The sequence below is a fragment of the Typha latifolia genome, chromosome 1 (assembly GCF_019914945.1).
Source record: "Typha latifolia isolate L0001 chromosome 1, TyphaL0001v2, whole genome shotgun sequence".
Classification (NCBI taxonomy): Eukaryota; Viridiplantae; Streptophyta; class Magnoliopsida; order Poales; family Typhaceae; genus Typha; species Typha latifolia.
In genome coordinates, this window is record NC_133086.1 from 2,645,851 (window position 1) to 2,666,300 (window position 20,450).

At 37.8% G+C, this 20,450-nt stretch overlaps 3 protein-coding genes across 4 annotated transcripts; 1 reads left to right on the forward strand and 2 right to left on the reverse strand.

Moving 5' to 3' along the window:
- Nucleotides 1-160: 160 nt before the first annotated feature.
- On the reverse strand, nt 161-9,284 carry LOC140794811 (uncharacterized). Of its 2 annotated transcripts, XM_073147039.1 has the most exons (9): nt 9,036-9,284; nt 6,638-6,781; nt 4,184-4,348; nt 4,016-4,072; nt 3,751-3,843; nt 3,126-3,204; nt 2,678-2,802; nt 2,180-2,323; nt 161-664 (listed from the first exon to the last, which is right to left on the reverse strand). In XM_073147039.1, the coding sequence occupies exons 3-9, from the start codon at nt 4,307-4,309 to the stop codon at nt 431-433; spliced, it is 858 nt and encodes a 285-aa protein (XP_073003140.1). In that variant the 5' UTR covers nt 4,310-4,348; nt 6,638-6,781; nt 9,036-9,284; the 3' UTR covers nt 161-430. The 2 variants fall into 2 exon arrangements, with proteins under 2 accessions (XP_073003140.1, XP_073003147.1); XM_073147046.1 differs by lacking the exon at nt 6,638-6,781 and having other exon boundaries at nt 9,036-9,273.
- Nucleotides 9,285-10,342: 1,058 nt separating this feature from the next.
- LOC140798010 (uncharacterized) lies at nt 10,343-13,899 on the forward strand. The gene is made up of 4 exons (XM_073151726.1): nt 10,343-10,706; nt 11,597-11,738; nt 11,813-11,954; nt 13,268-13,899. The coding sequence occupies exons 1-4, from the start codon at nt 10,352-10,354 to the stop codon at nt 13,598-13,600; spliced, it is 972 nt and encodes a 323-aa protein (XP_073007827.1). The 5' UTR covers nt 10,343-10,351; the 3' UTR covers nt 13,601-13,899.
- Nucleotides 13,900-14,799: 900 nt separating this feature from the next.
- On the reverse strand, nt 14,800-17,781 carry LOC140799190 (protein BZR1 homolog 1). The gene is made up of 2 exons (XM_073153374.1): nt 17,153-17,781; nt 14,800-15,990 (listed from the first exon to the last, which is right to left on the reverse strand). The coding sequence occupies exons 1-2, from the start codon at nt 17,369-17,371 to the stop codon at nt 15,271-15,273; spliced, it is 939 nt and encodes a 312-aa protein (XP_073009475.1). The 5' UTR covers nt 17,372-17,781; the 3' UTR covers nt 14,800-15,270.
- Nucleotides 17,782-20,450: the final 2,669 nt, after the last annotated feature.

Consider the following 20,450-nt stretch of genomic DNA (forward strand, 5'->3'; position numbering starts at 1 on the left):
ATTTCACAACATATGGCATTTGAATCATTTGAACTGATATCACTTGCCCTTTCCATATTTTCTTTCCTAAACGATGTATATAAGCTATCCACACTAACATAATAAGGGAACGATTCAACAAGATCTCAGAGCTGTTTTCGGGTATACGCACAGTGAGAGCTACTTGATAATTGGATGCATAATGAATCAATAAAAAAATTGCACAATTATATGGTACACCTGATTTTCAATCCTTCTACAACAAATGATCCGAGGATAATGGGAGTCAACAGCTTATAAAAGAAGCTGAACGTTCAAAACAATGTTAAAGAACCATGATCTTTTTTGCTGCGTAAAGACTAGAAGACTAAACATCTACTACTATCAGTAGATACAAAATTTCAATCTTTTTTCTTCCTTTTTCACACAAGGCAAGCTGTTATAAACTCAATCATTCTTCAACTTGTTCTGCAGCTTCAATCTCTGAATCCAATACGGCTATTAATTGTTGGCTCACACTCTTTGCCACGGATATCATGTCAGAAATGATACTTGGGTCCAGCGGAGCACCTCCTCGCTTGGTTAACCCGCATATGTGTCCATGCCTATTCACTGAAACAGAGACAGCAGAGCTCATATGGGATTCCTCCTCTGAAGTAGCATCCACAATGTAGCGCCTCCCTACCTAGAAACGGGAAAAATATAACATTCAAGTCATATATAGGATAGTACCAATATTTATCCAATGAAGGACACTGATAGGCTCAACCATGTGCAAGAGCTTCTAATAGACCATCCTTTTCTTGGCACTAGACAGAAGAGGAAGACAAAGTTTCAACATTGCAAGATGAAGAGCAACCATCACATATCAAGGACTATGTCAAAGGGAGGCCAGCCATGTTTAATTATAGGACAAACAATTTAGGCAGATTTCACAATATAGCAATAAAAGGTTGGTGAAATCATAATACAACGATCTGAAAATCAATTAATTTCCTAGAAAAATAGATCGACCATACAAGATAATTATTTATGAAGAGGTTTGATGGAAATGTTTCCTAGAGAACACATATTAGGAGGGTCTCTTTTGACCTGAGAAAGAACACTAAGACAAGGTTCCTATATATATATGTGAGTTTGTGTGCCTATCAATAGTACCTGTTAAACCAGAAAAAAGTATGATAAATTGGAAATTCTTCTTAATCCAACCCTATCACTGGTGAAATTGCAGTAATGCCAATAATAACTTGCAAGTTCTTTGAGTTGAATATGGATAATCTTACTGGCCATTTTATAGACAAGGTAAAATTATTTATCGTTTGACTATATTGTCATTCTAATTGATTGACTCCAGAATGGAAGGAAATTCCGAGTTCCAACTTAATGTCTAAGTAAATATAGGATTAAGAATGTAAAATACAACTGCAGTAAAACTATCCATGGAATTTTCCATTGTTTAACAGGAATAGAGAATGAAAAAGGACATCATACAATAAATTAAAGTAGGATAATTTACAAGTTTACATGGAGAAGTGCTCCTACAGGTTGCCTAAATTTGGGGTTTTCATTATGACCTGTTCAAATTGTAGTAGTTTCTACTATCATATCATGAGGATTTGTCCATCCGTTTGAGACATTTGTGCTACAAACAAGGTTGAGGAACTTGAGTAGAAACATAAGAGTGCAGATATACTAAGTGAAAAATCATACATCAGTATTTCAGTGACCTATTCAAAGAAATCCTGTCTTTAGTGGCTAAACCCTGCTAACAATCAGCGACAATGTCTTATTCAAACATTAACTAGCTTGGCCACATCAAGATAATCCATCAGTACTATAACCACTTACCAGTAACTCAGTCAAAACAACAAGCAGATTGTTTCAATTATATATGCACCCTTTCAATAATGTATATATTATTCTATTTGAACGTGTATTTTACTACATTAATAACTACCATTTTTTTTTCTGAAACTAGAAAACTTAGAAGCTATGGGATCTATATTTAAAACCACAAACTGCCATATTTACATGAACTTAGTTAAGTATGGCATATTGAGTACGGTTACTTGCGGTCTCACGAGGTCATTAAGGGGGGCTACACCTCAGACAACCCATGCGGTCAAAGATACTTCCTTTAGAATCATGATAGTGTATTATTTCCCATGAAGTCTTCTCATAATCGGTGGAATCAACTTACCTCAGTTAAAGTTACTACGACAGGAACTCCAGAAGTATCAAACTGCAGAAACTCTTCATCACTAATATCAAACTCAGGTTGCTCATCAGGCAAGGCAGCAAGAACTACGTTAACTTTTGGTATTCCCGTATTGCTCAGAGCAACCTGTCAAAAATGTACAGCACTGAATTAAACTGAAAGCATCCAATAAAAAATTAATTATCTATGTTGAACTTAATCGTGGTTAAATTCCCTCGCTTATTGCAACTCCAAATTGGAATAGGAAAACATGGATAAAAAGTTGCATGAGGGGACGTTAACCATAATACTATTTATTCTAGATTTAGGTGTCGTTTGGCCACAAACCATGAATAAGGGATCACCAAGAATCTCTCAAAAACTACATAGTTCTGCCGTATGTGACACATTCAATTTCTTTTTTAACACTGAGGAAATTTATAGCAGAAAGCCAGTTGGAATCTATATTTGATATGAGAACAAATGCAAAAATATTAATACCTTAATAGCAGCAGATAATGCATCCAGCAGATTACCATCCGAACTGATGACAAGTCCATCTATATAAAGATCCCAGCAAACTTTACCCTCAACAACAATCAGAGAGGAGAGATTGATTCCAGCCCCTGGAAATTCCATCAAGCTTATATAGAATCCATTGAAGGCCAAAATCACCCATTAGACAGACTGGCAGATAAAAGTGCAGTTTCTTTCGAAAATAAAAGTGAAAAAAATATTGTTTAAGGCAATACAGAAGTGCATTAATAAGTGATTTAAGAAGACTACAAATCAAAGATGGAAATAGGACATCAGACTACCATATGGACGATATAGCAGATAATTCACTCAATTAAACTTTTCTCTAAAGTTAAGTGAGCAAAAGAAGCCCTATACAACAAATCCACTGAAGGAGAATTGCGAGTTTCTTAGGAATTTTACTGTTTAATACCTGCCCCACTCCTACCACCAAGAAAGCATCTCTGTAGTGCAACTGAGAGTTCAGTAGACAACTCTTCACCACCTCGACCCTAAGAAGTTTTACAAAGTGCAATTCAATTAAAAAGGCAGTCAACATTCTGAATTTATGACCAAATTCCAAAATGCAGTTAATAACTAAGAACCAAGGGTTAAGTATGCACTGAATGCAGAAACCGGAACTAGAGTTCCATCTTACAAAAATAAAAAATATAGATAAAGTTAATACTTAAAAGCAGAAACCCATATAAGCTAATCTTGGATCAAAGTTCACACATCAAATTTCAACTTGTATCCAGAGCAACAGATTAGAAGAAATCTACCAACAAAGGCCACATGTTTCAAGCTTGCTAGTAAATGCTATTAATCAATCAAGTAGGCTGGGGGGGGTTTGGCACTAGCTCGATACCAGTTTAATGTAAAGGCTACCAGACATCACTTGTGTAAGAGTGCTGACAGTTAAAATATTTAACAAATTATAATCTACAAAAATTTGGAGAAAGATATTACAACATTCTAAATTAAATATACTTCAATGTGTTCTTAAATGTTGGTTGAGTAAACTTGAATTATTCAGTAAACGAAAGAAACTAACAAACCTCAAATATAGGAGTTGCTAGTGGGCTGCAGTCAACGAAAATTGATACCTTTCCTTTGTCAGGTTGGAGAAGACTTGGTCTCCCAAGTTCAGCCTGTGAATACGAGAAACATCAGCAGAACACAAATGTAAATAAGCCCTGCACAAATAATTGCTAAAACAAAAATATTGAACTGAAAAATCCAAAAGTTATGCTGCACCAGAATTTGTACATAATTATGCATAATGCATGCATTCAAACTTGACTCAGATCAACACATCCATACCTTAATGCTAGCGATTACATCTGTGGCGCCCAATCTAACTCGAGCGGAACCATTTGCCTATTGAAAATCCCAAACAAAAGCAAATCAAAATGGTACATAAAAAGAAGATCAAAATAGTGAATTTAAGATGCAACATTCAAAATTGATGGACAAAAACTTTTCAAGAACCTGAGGAATCACTCCTGTTTCGACAGATATAGAGCGGAATTGATGCCCTCTACGGCCATCTGATCGAAGATCTTGAGCAATCCCACAACTAATGAAGTGCTTCTCCCCGTCCGAGAGCCTCTCCATTCTTCCTTTTGGTAAAGCAAGTTGAAGAACGATAAATATCTACAAAGAAATTTCATCAAGCACTTAGCTTGTAGAAGAAAATTCATCAAATGGTTTCGCTCAATAGTTTCAAGAGACTTAAGATCAAGAAGGAAAGAAAGGCAAACATTTCTGATGAGAGAGAGAGAGAGCAGAATAGGCGTGCTTATGAACACGATGCACTGCTCTTGAGGAGGGTTTTAGTCGACATAAACACTTTTATGCTAATAATTTAGTTGGTCGATGGTTTAAGCTAAGCTTAAGCTCAATTAAATTAGGCTCCTTGTAAATGATCAGAGTCCAAATTAGAAAATATAAGAGTCTAGGTTTAATGGCTAGATTGCACTAATTAGAAGCTCGTCTCGAAATCCTCCAATAATTTCTACTATTATTGCTCCATTATTTGACAGCTATTAGAGACAATCTAGTTGTTAGACCTCACAAAACTTCAAACATCACTCTCGTTCTAGAAGCATGGTTAGGTCTTATTTGATTAATGTACAACTCACTCTTATTTGTAAAAACATTAAATATGACTTTCGCTCTAAAAATATGCTTAAATATAATTAAGATGTATAACTTTAAGTTTTACATATTAATCTATCTCATATAAGAAAGTGTGATAAAGTTATCACCATCATTTTGGTTACATAATATGTATACAAATTTTATGTGTTGAAGACCTATATATGCCTAAGCGATTTGCTAAGTGCATGGTTATTAGGTAATTTATCATGAACTTCATTCTATTTTATGTACGAGGCTATTGATTTGTAATATCATTAATTTTCAGCAAAGTTTGATGCTTAGAGGATAATAAAAGCTCTCCAATCATGTGAAATTATAATATTTCTAAATTAATTTTGGATACATATATATATACTAATTTGAAATTTGATCGTTTAAATTGGAGCCTAAATTAAACAAACTCGAGCCCAACTCAAACCATCAATCAATTAGATTATTTGGGGAAAGGTTTTCTTGTCAACTAAAACTCTCAAGAGCAACGCATTATGTTCATAGCCATACCTCTTCTGCTCTCATTTTCTCTAATAAGAAATGTATGCATTTCTTTCTCTCTCATTCTTAATCTTAAGTCTCTCAAGAGACCATTAAGTGAAATCATTTGATGGATTTTCTTATGCAAGCTAAATGTCCGACGAAATACCTCTGGAAATATTTGTCACTCTTCAACTTACTTTACCTTAAGGAAGGAAGAACGAAGAGGCTCTTGAACGGGGAGAAGCATTTCATTGGCTGTGGGAATGTTCACGATCTTCGATCAAATGGCTGCAGAAGGCATCGCTTACTCTATCTCTATCGAAACATAAGTGATTCTTTATGTTCTTGAGAAGCCTCTATCAATCAATATTGCATGTTTCGTCTTAATCGTCATCAATATTAAGCATTTCATTGGCTGTGGGAATGTTCATGATCTTTTTGTGTATCATATTGATTTGCTTATGTTTAAAATTTCCAATAAGCAAATGGTTCCACTCGACTTATAACTAGGCGCTACAAATGTAATTGCTAGCATTAAAGAATGGACGTGTTGATATTAGTCAAGTTTGACTGCATGCATTATGCTTAATTATGCACAACAAAATACCGCTTGAGTTATAACTGCGCACTATAGATGTAATTGCTAGCATTAAGTATGGACTTGTTGATCTTAGTCAAGTTTGACCGCATGCATTATGCTTAATTATGCACAACAAAATTCTGGTGCAACAGGACTCTTAGATTTTTCAACTTAATATTTTTGTTTTAACAATTATTCATATAAGGCTTATTTACATTTTCTTGATGTTTCTCATATTCAGACTGAACTTGGGAGAACAAGCCTTTTTCAATCTGACAAAGAGAGTGTCAATTTTCACTAACTGGAGCACACTAGCAACTCTTACTTTTAAAGTTTGCTAATTTCTTATTTACTGAAGAATTCAAGTTTACTCAATTATATTAGATTGTGACAACACATTGAACTATATTTAATATCAATATTGGAACTGGTATAAAGGTAGTGCCAAAACCCCTGCCTACTTGATTGAATAATAGCATTTACTAGCCAGCTTGAAACATGTGCCTTTGTTGGTAGATTTCTTCTACTAGCCGGCTTGAAACATGTGCCTTTGTTGGTAGATTTCTTCTAATATGTTGCTTTGGTTACAAGTTGAAGTTTAACTACTTAATTCCAAGCAGAGGACATCGGGCACTTAGCTTGCAAAAAAAAATCCATCAAACAATCTCGCTCAATGATTTTTTGAGAGACTTTAAGATCAAGAAGGAGAGAACATACAAAAGGCATACCTTTCTGATAGAGGGGGCGAGAGCAAAAGAAGCACGACTATGAACATGAACTATTGAGGAGGGTTTTAGCCGACAGAACAACCTTCACGCGAGCAATCTAGTTGCTCAATGGTTTGAACTGCGCTCAAGCTCGATTCATTTATACTTCAATTTAAACGATCAAACTCCAAATTAGTATATATTTATGTGTGTCCAAAATTAATTTAGAAAAATTATAATTCCACATAATTGGAGAGCTCTCATTATCCCTAAGCATCAGAGTTTGCTGAAAATTAATAATGTCAGAACCAATAACTTCATACATAAAATGAAGTTTGCGAGAAATTATCCAATGGCCCTACACTTAGTAAATCCGCCAGGCATGTATAAGTCTTCAACACAAATAAAAGTTTTATACATATTTTGGTGCCAAAAGGATTAGTGGTAACTTTATCATATTTTCTCACATGAGATAGATTAATATGTACAACTCAAGGTTATACATCTTAATTATATTTAAGTATATTTTTAGAGCGAGCCATGTTTAATGTCTTGCAAATAATAGAGAGTTATACATTAATCAAATAAGACCTTACCACATTACTAGAATGATAGTAATGTTTGATGTTTTGTGAGGTCTAACAAATTGCATACACCTTTCTTTGAATGATACTTGGCTGGTAAACATACTTATTTTTCTTTGAAATTGTTCTAGGTTTTGATCAATGTTGTTCTAAAGAGAGAGCCGGCATGCCAACCTTAAACTTTTCTATATTGTTGGATGTGAAGACTTGTGTTTCAAATGGCAATTTACCAATTTTGGACTTGGTCTGGCCACCTAGGATAACTCGGTCTTCTAATTTTTGGAGAACACCTATAGACCATAGTGCAAGTTGGATATGCAAACCTTTGCCACCAAGTTTCTGAATTTGTAATCTTGAACCTTAAGTAGATGCACCAATCTGAACTTGGCTTTGGCCTAGCACTTCGGCAGCACCAATTAGCACCTTTTCTTTGAATTTAAGCAATTCTTCTGTTTGTATTTCGAGGCGAGCCTAAGTCAGAGCTAGCTTGCTTAGGCTTAGCTCAAATCTAATATTTTATTATACATATATATGTATATATATATATATATATAATAGTTTTTGGTTAAGCTTGAATAGTTATTGGCTCATTTTAAGGCTTGACAATTTAGGCTCAGTCTGGCTTGGCTTGAATAATAGGCTTGGGTCCATCTCGGCTTAAATAGTAAGCTCGGTTTAGTCTGGCTTAAAATTAGCCTAGTTTCAGGCTTGGGCTTGGCTCAAGCTTCGTCCGACTCAACTTGAGTTAAGCTCGAAAATAGGCTAGGCTCAAGCTCGGTCTAGCTCAGCTCGAGCTTGACTCAACTTGAGCCGAGTTGAGCCCAAATCCCAAGCTAGGCTCACCAAACTAATTTGGTGGCAGGTTCCTTACCCACTGAAAGAAAGAACGGACTGAGATCTCTCGCGTCCCAAATCCAACGGCCTCAAGCTCGGCTCATCTACACCCTTAATCGTTTATGAAGTACGGATATGGATACGGGGATACGATAAATTCTCAAAAAATAAGATACGATATGTCTAGGATACGATAATTAAAAAATTATATAAAAATGTTATATTCTAATGACAACCTATACATGTGTATGTGCAAAAGAAAATTTATATTCTAATGACAACCTATATTGCTATATATAATATTGCATTCAATATTTCAATATATCCATTATCTACATAAACATTTAACAACAAAACTGAGAGTAATAGATATCAAAGACAATTAGACAAAGAATATATCAATATTCAACAAATAATGTACCAAAATGAGAATAGTAGATATCATTGCATTCAATCTGACTGTGAAGCATGGATACCAATACGGGGTATAGGGATACGATAAATTTTAAAACTAAGATACGGATACGGCAATAAAAAATTAATAAAAATATAGTTTTAATATATTGCAAACCAATATAACATATGGTTTAATACATATCATTCTAACTTATCTTGTGATCAACATGCTTTAGTCAGAGAAAACATCAATTAATTTCTAAAACATGGCAGTGAGGCAGTAACTAATTTCTAAAACATGGCAGTAAGGCAGTAATTAATTTCTAAAACATAACAGTGAGGCAGTGAGGCAGTGAGGCAGTGAGGCAGAGAGGCAGTAATTATTTTTTTAAAACATGGCAGTGAGGCACTGAGGCACTGAGGGAGTGAGCACAAACATCAACCAGCTCACTGTAATCATTTAGCATCCTAAATTACTCAAATAGCATCAATCAGCTCACTGTGATCAAAACCCCTATAAACGAAATCAAAATCCTAAATTCTGATATCACAGACAGAGGAGGGAGGGAGGAAGGTGCGTGAGGGAGGGAGATGAAGTAGGGTACCTCAGTCACCGGAGGGAGTCGCCGTCGCGAGAGGGAGTCGCTGCCGAGGGAGTCGTCGTCGCGAGAGGGAGTCGTCTCGAGGGAGTCGCCGCGCGGGGAAGGGGAGGAAGCTTTCGTCGCCGGTGCGTGAGGGAGGACGGAGGGAGGCCTTCGTCGCCGGCGCGTGAGGGAGGCAGGAAGGTTTGCGTCGCCGCCGACGCGTGAGAGAGAGGGTTTTAGATAGGTCGAGAGAGAGAGAAGGGGGGGAACGAGAGAGCTGAGCGATATCAGGTGTTATTAGTTAAATACTAACGGGTTGGTTAGTAGGTTAACGGGTTCTAAATGAGTTTTATTTTCAGACCCGACCCGTTTAACTTAAATAATTCAAAAATGTATCTGTACTGGAAAATTAAATTAATTATTTCAAATAGGATACTTCTTTAGCCGATACGTATCGAGGCAGTATTGGATACGTATCAGTATCCGATACGTATATTATTCTGTTAGGCAAGATATGATGCTATCATGTTTAACAATTTTTACTTATTTTTTAATTTGACAATAGTGCAACAATAGAGATATTATCTTAACAGCTTTGGAAACAATTATAAAGGTAAACAATAAAAAAATACTTATATTCTAGCATAATTATCTATTAATCTAGTCAAATATATAAAATATTTGTATATACTCTTTAATTTATCAACAAATAAATTTTTTTATAATAACTAATTAATTTGTATCGAATCATTGCTCTATATAAAAATTTTGCTTGCTTTAAGTTGGACTCCGTAGAACTCTGATCGATACTTCTAATTAATATTTTTTAATGTTATTTAATTTTAATAGTTAGATTAGAAGAGAGAAATTATTTATTCTTATTGAATCATTTGTCATATATAGCGGAAACTTTTGCCTATAAAACTATGAAAATGGAACATTGATGCATGCTTCTCCTTAACGGTATGGTACTTTCAAGCCAAGCAATTATCCACACAGCTCAGCAGCAACGGAATGCGACGGGTTGCCTAAAACCCCTCGTCTCTTCATGAAATGACTCTTTTGGCTCCCGGGGTCGCAAGACCCGATTTCTTCTTGTCCGTATCACACTGCATTATCCTTAACTAAGTGAAGAATGGTATTTGTGATATTTGACATAATAATCTGTGGCATTTCTGGGATTCGACTCTTGGGTCTCCCACCCGTTTGAAACTGAATCGACTTGAGTCACCGGCACGCAAGCGCCGCCACCGGTTATAGCCAGTCATCAAGCAAAAGTCCGTTTTCCCCTGTTTAAAATCCTCCGTAGCCGCTCTCTCTTCTCTGTTCCCCCTACAATGCCGGGAGTAATGGAGGTGAAGTCTTCGTCGAAGCAGCCATCCGCTCCTCCTCCGGTTAGGTTACGGGCCGTTACCACCAGATCTCGAGTCGCGAGCTCGGTGGTGTCGAGAAAGAAGAAGGAAACCATCAAGAACGACCGTAAAGTGGCCGTACGTTCACCGGAATCAGGCCAGAACGTCTCGGGAGACGGGTTGTCCTCCTCGGGCTCTTCCTGTGGACGTTCTATGAGCATGAGGAGACCGAATAGGGCCAAACCCGTAAAGGTTGCTCCTGAAGGCATAGATTTGGGTTTGGTGTCGCCTTCGCCGGCGCTAGTGAAGAAGAGGTGCGCTTGGATCACTCCAAATTCCGGTGAGTTGCACATTTTGGTCGAATTAGTTGTACTTGTTGGTCCTTTTGGTCGATTTTCTTGCAATCTGGTGTAAATTGTTATGATTCATTTCGTTTCGTAGATAAAGATTTCACCTTTGACTAGTTTGCTACTCCAGGAGTTCTTTATCCTTAGCTCTTTTGTGTAACAGGTTGTAGTACGTGATTTTAGTAATATAGCATTAATGTTTTAGCCAAATTGCTAGGACATCTCGGATGCGGTGGAGGCACGACCTCCATTTTTAGTGAAGTTTGATCCTTCATGGTTAGAATTGCATGGGATGGATATACTTTGTTAGAACAATGATAGATAGTTCCAACCTTGCCATTCTAAGTCTATTGTCTCTTTCTGGTGAAGAGTAGTGATACCGCACAGGCGCACATCCTATGGGGATCTTTGAAATTTAAAAGAAACTATCGCAAGCCCACTCTTAGACTTGTACAGAACATGCCTTAATATGTGAGTTCAAAGGAACTAAAATCATTTTCACATATGTTAGACTAAGATAAAAGCTCATTTCTTTACGGGCTTAAGCTTTTAGAGCAATTATTGAGTTAATAGTGTTCGGTGCATCTGATGTTGTTAAGTAAATAGAAAAATCTTTTAACAATTAAGGCTAAGTTCACTTCTTGGGATTCTCAAAAATGTCTCAAGCCTGAAAATGAGGAGAGTGTTAGAATGTAAAAGATAGAAACCTCATTCTCTAAAAACTTAAAAGTTTTTAGAGAAATGAGTGAGTTAATAACCAATAATAATTTAAACTTATGACAAAACAATAGTTGGTTTTGCTTTATGGAGATATTTACCAACTCAGATTTTACCTGATTAAGCACATACTACTCATTGATGCATTTGTCTCATTTCCTTTCAGAGCCAATTTATATCTCTTTCCATGATGAAGAATGGGGGATCCCGGTGCATGATGACGAAAAGCTGTTCGAGTTGCTGATTTTGTCACAAGCATTATCTGAACTCAGCTGGCCAATGATTTTGAGCAAGAGAGATATGTTCAGGTATGCTTTTATATGCAGAACCGTTACTCTTCTTTGGGTAAAAGAATAATTGAGCTTGACATTACTTCTATCAGGATGTTGTTTGACGACTTCAATCATTCCTCTGTGGCCAATTTTACTGAGAAAAAGATACTCTCGCTCAGTTCAAGTGGTAGCACATTGTTATCAGAACAAAAGATACGGGCAGTTGTGGAGAATGCTAAGCAAATGCATAAGGTAAACTGCATGTTACCCAAAATATTTTGTGATATTAGATCACAATGTTAACAACATGGTCCAGATTTCCAAGTTTTTCTTAATGGTCTATTTTTTGTTCCAATTTAGTTTGAAACCTGGCTTTAAAGGTATAGTGATCTTGAGATCTTGTGCTCAGATCCATCCAATCTCATGATTCATCTTTTTTCCTTTGCCATTTCATCACCATTCCGCTTGTCTTGCCCACATTTATCCGCATTTAATGTTGGAGTCATCCCAAGTGTGTTCCCTTGGGGTGTTCATGTGAGTGACCTCTTGCATTTACAATATCTTTTCTTAATGAGCCTTACCTCCAATGTCATGTACTTGCCGGACTTTGATTGAGCAGCTCCTGAAATTCTTATGGAATTCTCTAACAAAATGGTTTTTGCAACAAAACAGATAGTCTTAACCGTATTAGCTACCTCTAAGTTTTCCTGTTGTGCCTCTCCAAGCAGATTTTATTCCAATGAGCACTCCTTTGTTTGTTTTCCTTATACATTATGCCACATTGCCACTAAAGACTATGGAACAATAACTCAGTTAGTTCTAGTTAAGCACATGCTTAACCATCAAAATTTGCTCGCTAGTGCCATAGTTTATAGCCTTGGTAATAGGAAAGGTATCCTAGTGCATGCCAAGCTTGGTCGGTACTTGGGAAGGCAATGTATCCATAGGCGTAATGGTATTATAAAAGTAGTTGTAATATACATGTGTAATGTCTTAAATGGTAGGTCGGTTAGTTTAAAAGAAAATAAATGCAATTAATAGTCTATGAAACTAATTGAAAGTTTTATGTATGAGATGTAGCCCAACTTTACTAATATGCCGTATCGTATTAATACAAATTAATACACGACAGCCCGATCTGACATTCGACTTAACTTATTGTGAAACATAAACCTTAATTTTATTTTCTGAAAACAACAGGAAAATTAGGTACTTCGTATTTGGGTTACCTACCTCAAACTGTAAATAAAGTAGGCAATGAATGCATTTTCCTAGAAAGTGTCCACAATATTAAGAGAAGTATATGCTTGCTGCATTACATGGTATCATGCCTCAATAAAGTTTTTGCTATTCTTATTACCCATACAAACGCTTGAATAGGGTAAGACACCACTTCAAATTCCATGTTCACAAATAATGCTAGATTTTCCTACATCTTAGTCATGGATGAGTAATACAAGCAGATACATTTTTTATAGAGGCAAACTAGGTTGACTATATGATAGATATACAAATTATACATGTTATCAAGCTGAAGTAAATTGGAAAGTCTGCAATTTATACAGGTAATTGAGGAATTTGGATCCTTCAGCAATTACTGTTGGAACTTTGTTAACCACAAACCAATTGTAAATGGATTTCGATATTCTCGTCAAGTGCCAGTGAAGACGCCAAAAGCAGAAGCCTTTAGCAAGGACTTAATGCAAAGGGGATTCCGGTGTGTTGGCCCAACCGTAATCTATTCTTTCATGCAAGCAGCAGGGATTATCAATGACCATCTTTTGAGCTGCTTCAGATTTGACGATTGCAACAGAAAACAGACTGATGAGTCAAGAAAAGATATTGAGTCCTTATCATTGACAAAAAGGATAATTCAAACATGTTCCTTGCAGGATTAAGCTCCCAGCATGGTGGACGTGTGTAAAAATGACCATCAGTAGAAGTCACCAGTAAGCTAACATTGTATGGAAGGAGTTCAACCATGTAATGTCTACTCTTGTGTTAGTAATTTGATGCTTGTAGTTCCCCACTTATAGTTGTATCATTTAGTTTCTAATACAGTTGCACGGTGTGTATGATATCAGACACCAGAAATGTATCATTCTGATTGTATAATTTTATCTGTTTTAGTTCTTGAATCCACTTTTTTTGCCCATGTTGACATTTTCTTTTTGGTATCAAACTTTGCGCTCCTAAATATGATTGCTGATTGATCTATAAACATCCCAGCATAATCAAAGAGATAAGCTCTCCCTGTCATGCTTTACGATCCCTGTACATATTGAAGCAGATTTTGACAGATTTACCTCACCTTTTGTTTTTTTTTTCTTTTGATAGAGATAAGTTTTAACCATATGAATATTATTCCACTGGCATATTTACTTCACTTGTTATGCCAAAGATGATATCTTACTAAGGTTCTTAGTTGATGTAGTGCTTTCAGGTGGCCCATCTATAATTTGCAAGCAAATGAATTTCTGCTGTGCTTTGTGGATGAGCTCATTATATATCTAACCATCTACAATATTTACAAACACCCATCACATGGAATGGTCCCCCTGAAGCTACCTGCTGCCACTTGACCCAGCAACGCATCTTTGTGGAGAACTCTAAATCCCTGCATAAACTCCAGAGTTTTGCGATGCCCTTAAGTTTATTTATTTTTTTAAATCAATCAACGATATTACAACTTTAATATGGTATATATTGCAACTTTAATATTACAACTTTAGTCAGCATGCTATCTGTACCCTGTCCAATTCTTTGATCGTCTTTCCAAACCCAGAATTGATGAGAGCTTGATGCGATACCCAGTGATTGGAACCCTTGTATGCATTCTTTGTATTCTTGAAGATTCATATTATAAAGTTTCCAACAAAATAAACACGTGTTATATAGTTGAGATTGGCCTAAATACTTGTATTCTTGAGCTGCCGCATCTTGAGTGCTAGGTGAGCAATGTCAAGCACCTTCTAATTGGGCGCAGCAGCTATTGATACAGCATGCATGAGTTGTTCCAGTGAACATGCGTAAATGTGCTGTTTGCAATACACGAATGTCAGTTGCAGTTTCTATCCATCTAAATGGTTCATCAGTATCATGAAAGAAATTAATGCCATAAATGCCAATTTCATCAGCCCCAGTGACATGCAATAAATGACTACATCCCTGACTCGGGAGTAACCCACAAGCAAATCTTATCTCAGGATGAAACAAAACCTATAGCAGCATTCTCAGAGCAAGATTTAGCCTGTTGAGGAAGAAAGATAAACTATTCCCACATTCTTTCTCACCACTTACAATCAAGTAGTAAACCCTAATTACAGATCCAGAAATTGACTCCAGCAGCAAATGCCACAAAAGCAAATAGCTCAGAACACAGCCCAGGAACTCAAATCAATGAAAAAAAAGAATCTGTGTGCATGCACCGTCGTCATGTTACTGCAAACCATAAAATGGTAAGCAAATAGCCACAAAACCTCAAAGAGGAGAACTGAACACCAGGAACTGAGCTAAACCTTCAGATCATCAGATGATGTAGAAGCTGCGGAGTACGAGAGGTGACCCCTCACTTGGCGGCGGCAGTGCCAACCCCTAATGTGAGCTCAAGATCATCCACCCCAACCTCATGAATCCTCTCCCCTTCCCAAGCCATCACCCTCCCACACTCAAATTCAAACTCCGCAGCGCCTCGTCCCCTGTCCTGCATTCCTCCTGCAGGACTCACCACATTCTCTGCAGGAGGGGCAACTGGATTGACAAGGTTGAAGGTAGGGGATGCAGGAGCAGTCATCTGGAAGCTAACCCATCGACCAGAATCAACAGTGGAGGCATCAGACTCATCGCATTCGGGTATTGTGGCAGGATGCCCAGGATGACGGCCACGGGTAGGGCTTGCAGGTGCAGAGGCAGCAAAGAGTGGGTGACGGAATGCCGCGTACTCCCAATCTGGTTTCCTAAGCTTAGGCGGGCGAGAAGAGGTCGGAGAGGAGAGGGGTGGGGTCACAGGAGCACTGTTGGAGATACGGAGAGGAGGAAGGGAAGAAAGGTTTCGGAGGAAAGGAAGAAGAAAAGAAGGGTTAACACTTGGGTTAGAGTTGTTGGAGTTGTTATCAGCGCGGGTAGGGCTAGGGAAAGAAGACGATGAGGGGCTAGCATGGTAGGAAGGGACGGGACTGGCGAAGTAAGAGGAGGGTGGACTCAGCTGGTGAGAAGAGGAGCAAGGGCTTAAGTTTGTTGATGGAGCTCCCACGACAGCTTCCAGAGGCGGTGTAGGTGGCTTGCAACCCTGTCAAGAGTAAATTGAAGAACTTAGTAGATGCATTGCATACACAGGTAGGAGATTCACAACTACATACAGTCAACAGGATATGTCTAAAAATAAAGGTATAAGGTATCTAGGACAGAAGTATTTCTTATTCTTGTAGTGACTTTGCTGTGAATTACGTAAAGAAATTAAAATCTTTTTCATAAGCTAACAATTTTTTTTTGTATTGACTGATGATCTGTGTCTTGGTGATGTTCTTCACTTTAAATGGTGGTGCGTTTCTCTTCCCGGCTTTCTTTTTTTCACTTGAAAAGCAGCATGGGGTAGAAGAGAAACCCTCTTCAAATCAAGTGCTATGCATGACAGGAAACAAAGGAAAAGGCAAAAGGGGAAGAAAGTTTGATAGTAAAGACGCAATTTTCCACAACCCAATCAATTATAAACACCATCATGTTAGGCTCAGGCAGAACACAGAGAGGACTGCCTCCAAAGAGTAGAGTCAAAAGAAACATAGATGCAATTATTTTGTGTCTAAAGTTTTAGTTTTGTCTAATTAAGATCAGAACTTCCACAGGGGAAACAAAAGCAATAGGCTAAAAGGGATATGGATGTGCAGCATAACAAAGAGGGTCAAATTAGTCTCAGCAAAACACAGATCAGAATTTGGAAATGCAGAAGCAGCTCAAGCCCAAAAGGCAAACATTAAGGATACGCCGACAAGTAAATAAAAGAAAAAAGAACAGATGAAATATCCAAAGACGGGTTAGAGACAAGAAAGGGTAACATGGATCAGATATCAAAGATCTATCTATTCAACTAGAACAAATGACCATTCATACTGCTAAGAGATCTATAACAAACAGACAAAGAAGTGGTGCGTAGTTGCAAGACAGTAAGATTTATGGATAAGTAACCGAAAAAAACCCTTTATCCCAACTAATTTGAGTCTAGATTTAGTTCTCCCAAAAGGGAAAAACCAAAAATATATGAAGCATCATGATCCTTATGCCTTTATTTTAAGAAAAGCCCCAAAACCCATCATCAAAATCCCAACTTGGGACAGATCACTTGATCCCCCAAGTCTGAAAACCAACCCAGATCTAACCAAATCAACAAAACAGAAGCCAAAAATTAAATTAAAATAGACACACAGAAAAGAGCCAAAGAGAGAGAAAAGAGAGACCTTTCGGTAAGTGGTACCATCCTCCTCAACGATCCACCCAGCCTCGGCACAGAGAGCTTTGAGGACTTCGTTATTATCGCAGTGTTTGGGAAGCTTGTAGTTACCCAAACTCCTCAACCCAGTAAAGATCTTTGCCGCGATCGCCCTCCTCCTCCTCTCCCTCCTCTTGTTGTTCTCTCTCTCCTTCCACGTCGGTAGCCTCCCTGCTCCCGATGTCATCTCTCCACCCGCCCACCTCCTCTTCCCTCTCCCTCTCCCTCTCTCCCTCTCTCTCTCTCTCTCTCTCTCTAGAAACTCGAAATTTTTTTTACTCAAGAGTTTCAGGTAATGGCGACGAAATGGGGAGTTGGGTCTTGCAGACGACGGAGGGCGGAGAGATGGGTAAACGTTTCTTTCTCCTCTCCTCTCCTCTCCTCTCTCTCCTCTCTTTTGTCTTTGTTTTCTCTCTCTTTTCTTCTGTTGCTTTTGGACAGAGGAGTCTGAGATTGATCACGAGGAGAGTACGTTTCTTTATTGCAAGTAGATTGGATAGATTCTTTCGATGACAGGAGAGTGGGGGAGGCCCCCTCTCCCCTTTCTCTCTCTTCACTTCTTTTGAGGAGGCAACTACATTGACCGAAATGCCCTCCGTTCCACTATCTCCTATTAGTGCCTTAATCCTAGGATTAGTCGGTCACAAGCGCGGGTTTTGGAGTGCCTCCAATCCTATTCTTTAGTTTATTTAATTTTAAGCAGGCAGACAGCAGCGGGGGGGGGGGGGGGTGTGTGTCTGCAGTCCTTGCTTTGACTGAGATCAGAAGACTAAGTTGCGGAAGAGGAGAGAAGAAAACAAACACAAGGTGTGACGGTGGATTACATTTTGTCTATTTTGGGTTGCTTTACTTGTGATCGATATCCTTAAATGGTCGTTTGTGATGCATATTAATTGGTTGGGTATGAAGTGAAGCATGAGCTGGATCAGGTTATGGATGGGGTCTAGCTTTATGCAACTTGGATTTACAACAGATGGCTCATATCGCAGCAAAATTTTCCCACATCCTAGTCAGCAGACGATCTGCTCCCTCCCCTGGACTGCTAGTTTGACCGTAATCTAATCGAGCCAACACCACCAACCTACTCTAATAGAATGGGTACCTTCCACGTGATCGAGAAAATTACGAGATATTAGTATTTTTATATCCACGAAGAGTTGGCTTTGTAGATCCCCCGTCTAGTCTTTGAAATCTTGAATAATTAAAAAAAAAAGAGTTATCGAATTGCACCAATCTAACTCAGGTAGACTTAGTAAGTACTCTTTCGCATGAGATTATGAGATAAATTTTAACCCCAAATAATTATTGTGTAAAAAATTATTTAATAGTTTAGCTCAACAATTTGATTTTATTGATAGCTATACAATTGGCTTAGAGGAGCAATTAGATGGCTTAAAGCAAGTCTCGACAATAGTCAATTTAAAATAATTATTCGACGACACATATTACTTAAAATCTAGACTAAATAATTTATTATATTTATTTAAACTCGATGCTGCATAACTATGTATTTAAGGAGGATCGGTTATTTGTTTAATCAATCTAGCTTTCTGAGGCTCATAAATAATTTATTAAAAAAAAAGAGCCGTCGGACGGCCAGGATCGATCGGGTGTCCAAAGATTCCTATGTTGAAATTGTCAAAAAGTAACTGGCAACTCGCCAGTAATTACACTCGAGGACTCGCAGTGCATTTAATGGGCCCCCACCCCTCTGGTAAAGATTTGCTACAGCGGCGGTGACGGCTTCGCACGTGCGAGGCGGCACCTGCCACGGACACGCGTCGGCCCGACTTCGGCGGGGACCACGGCACCCGCTCGCACGTGCCGAGGGGAACGCCACTACCCCCCTCTCCGGCCGGCCGGCACCTTTTTCTTGGGTCCATGTGTGGAAAAGTAAAAATAGCGGAGTGATATTATAATCCTTTTCTCCGCCTTAAAAATGTCCATTATGCCCCTGATAAAGCCTGTACTCACTCTGCGTTTAGACGCAGAAGGCAGCAGCACTGCTCAATCTCAAGAATTAAATTATATTTAACCCCTGTACCTGAAATATGTGTGTTTTTACTTTTCAGTCCCATTGGGCAAGTTAATTCTTTGCAAGAGATCACAAAATTATATATATATATATATATATAAGACGAATAATCTCTTTTCCAACTTGGTCCAAGTGTAACTTCAATTCTAACAGGGACTAATTTCTTCTAATCAAATGCTGGATGCCAACTTATTCGTGCAGTCAGCCTGGATTAGAATGGTTTAAATTTGCTACTAGAAATTGGGATTAGACTGATAACAATTGAGGGATTGCGAATTTAGATTTTAAACAACTAAATTAAAAAGAAGAATCAATTTCTAGCTCATCTAATCTTGTGTTGTTGCTAATAAGACTCTGAATTGTATTATATATACTTTAGTTAATTTTTTAAGATTATTTATGAGCTTGAATGTTATAAATGGATTGGACAAAGAGTCAATTCTCCTTATATATAGAGACACTTAAGTCTCACTAAGCTTTTAGCTGCTTAGTCTAAGCTTCAAAGTATATGCGTCAAATATTATCGAGACTTGCTCTAAGTCATCGTGCTGTCAAACTGTTCTTCTAAGCTAACCGCGCTGTTTAGTCACGGAGAAGTTACCTACCTACTCTAGTAGAGTTGGTTGGTTACTTTAGTTGATCTTTAAGTTCCACCATTTTCGTAACGAAATCGAACCCGAAACTGAAACGGAAACCGTTAGATCATGATCTGACGGCCAGCTCACTAGAGAAAGACAGGACGGGCAAGCGCACGTGCAGAGGCCCTTCTAAGAGTTTTCGTTAAAGTGGTGCTACAGTTACCTTAGACGTGTTGTGGTAGAGGGGAAGACTCGTACACGCATGTCATTGCATTCAAATTCATTAATTGTTTGTAAGTTGATACATAAATAGAGAGAGAGAAAATAAAAAGAGAGAGAGATAAGACTCGCCCAAATTATGAATCTAGGTAACATATAAATCGGACTAACATTAAATCAAGCATATAACAACAATGAAAAAATCACTCATTCACAGTCAGGAGCGGATACGGCGATGAACCGATGAACCTTAGAACATGAGGTTTGAGAGGTCCAAATATCTTTAGAGTTGTCCTTAATAGAAGAAAAAAAAATTAAATGTAAAATAATTTGAGTTTAGTCTAATATCGAATTCATTCGTATTTACTACCTCAAGCTATTTAATCTATTCATGATTTGACATATCAATTTGTTTTATAATATATAAAAAATTA

Bases quoted from the DNA above. Each gene is read 5' to 3' on its own strand.
- LOC140799190 (XM_073153374.1), bottom strand. From the start codon at position 17,371: ATGACATCGGGAGCAGGGAGGCTACCGACGTGGAAGGAGAGAGAGAAC. The intron at 15,991-17,152 runs GTCTCTCTTTTC...TACTCTTGACAG, and splicing joins ATGGTACCACTTACCGAAAG to GGTTGCAAGCCACCTACACC.
- LOC140798010 (XM_073151726.1), top strand. From the start codon at position 10,352: ATGCCGGGAGTAATGGAGGTGAAGTCTTCGTCGAAGCAGCCATCCGCT. The intron at 11,739-11,812 runs GTATGCTTTTAT...TACTTCTATCAG, and splicing joins AGCAAGAGAGATATGTTCAG to GATGTTGTTTGACGACTTCA. The intron at 11,955-13,267 runs GTAAACTGCATG...CAATTTATACAG, and splicing joins ATGCTAAGCAAATGCATAAG to GTAATTGAGGAATTTGGATC.
- LOC140794811 (XM_073147039.1), bottom strand. From the start codon at position 4,309: ATGGAGAGGCTCTCGGACGGGGAGAAGCACTTCATTAGTTGTGGGATT. The intron at 2,324-2,677 runs GTATTAATATTT...CATTTTTGACAG, and splicing joins CATTATCTGCTGCTATTAAG to GTTGCTCTGAGCAATACGGG. The intron at 665-2,179 runs GTAAGTTGATTC...TCCCGTTTCTAG, and splicing joins TCGTAGTAACTTTAACTGAG to GTAGGGAGGCGCTACATTGT.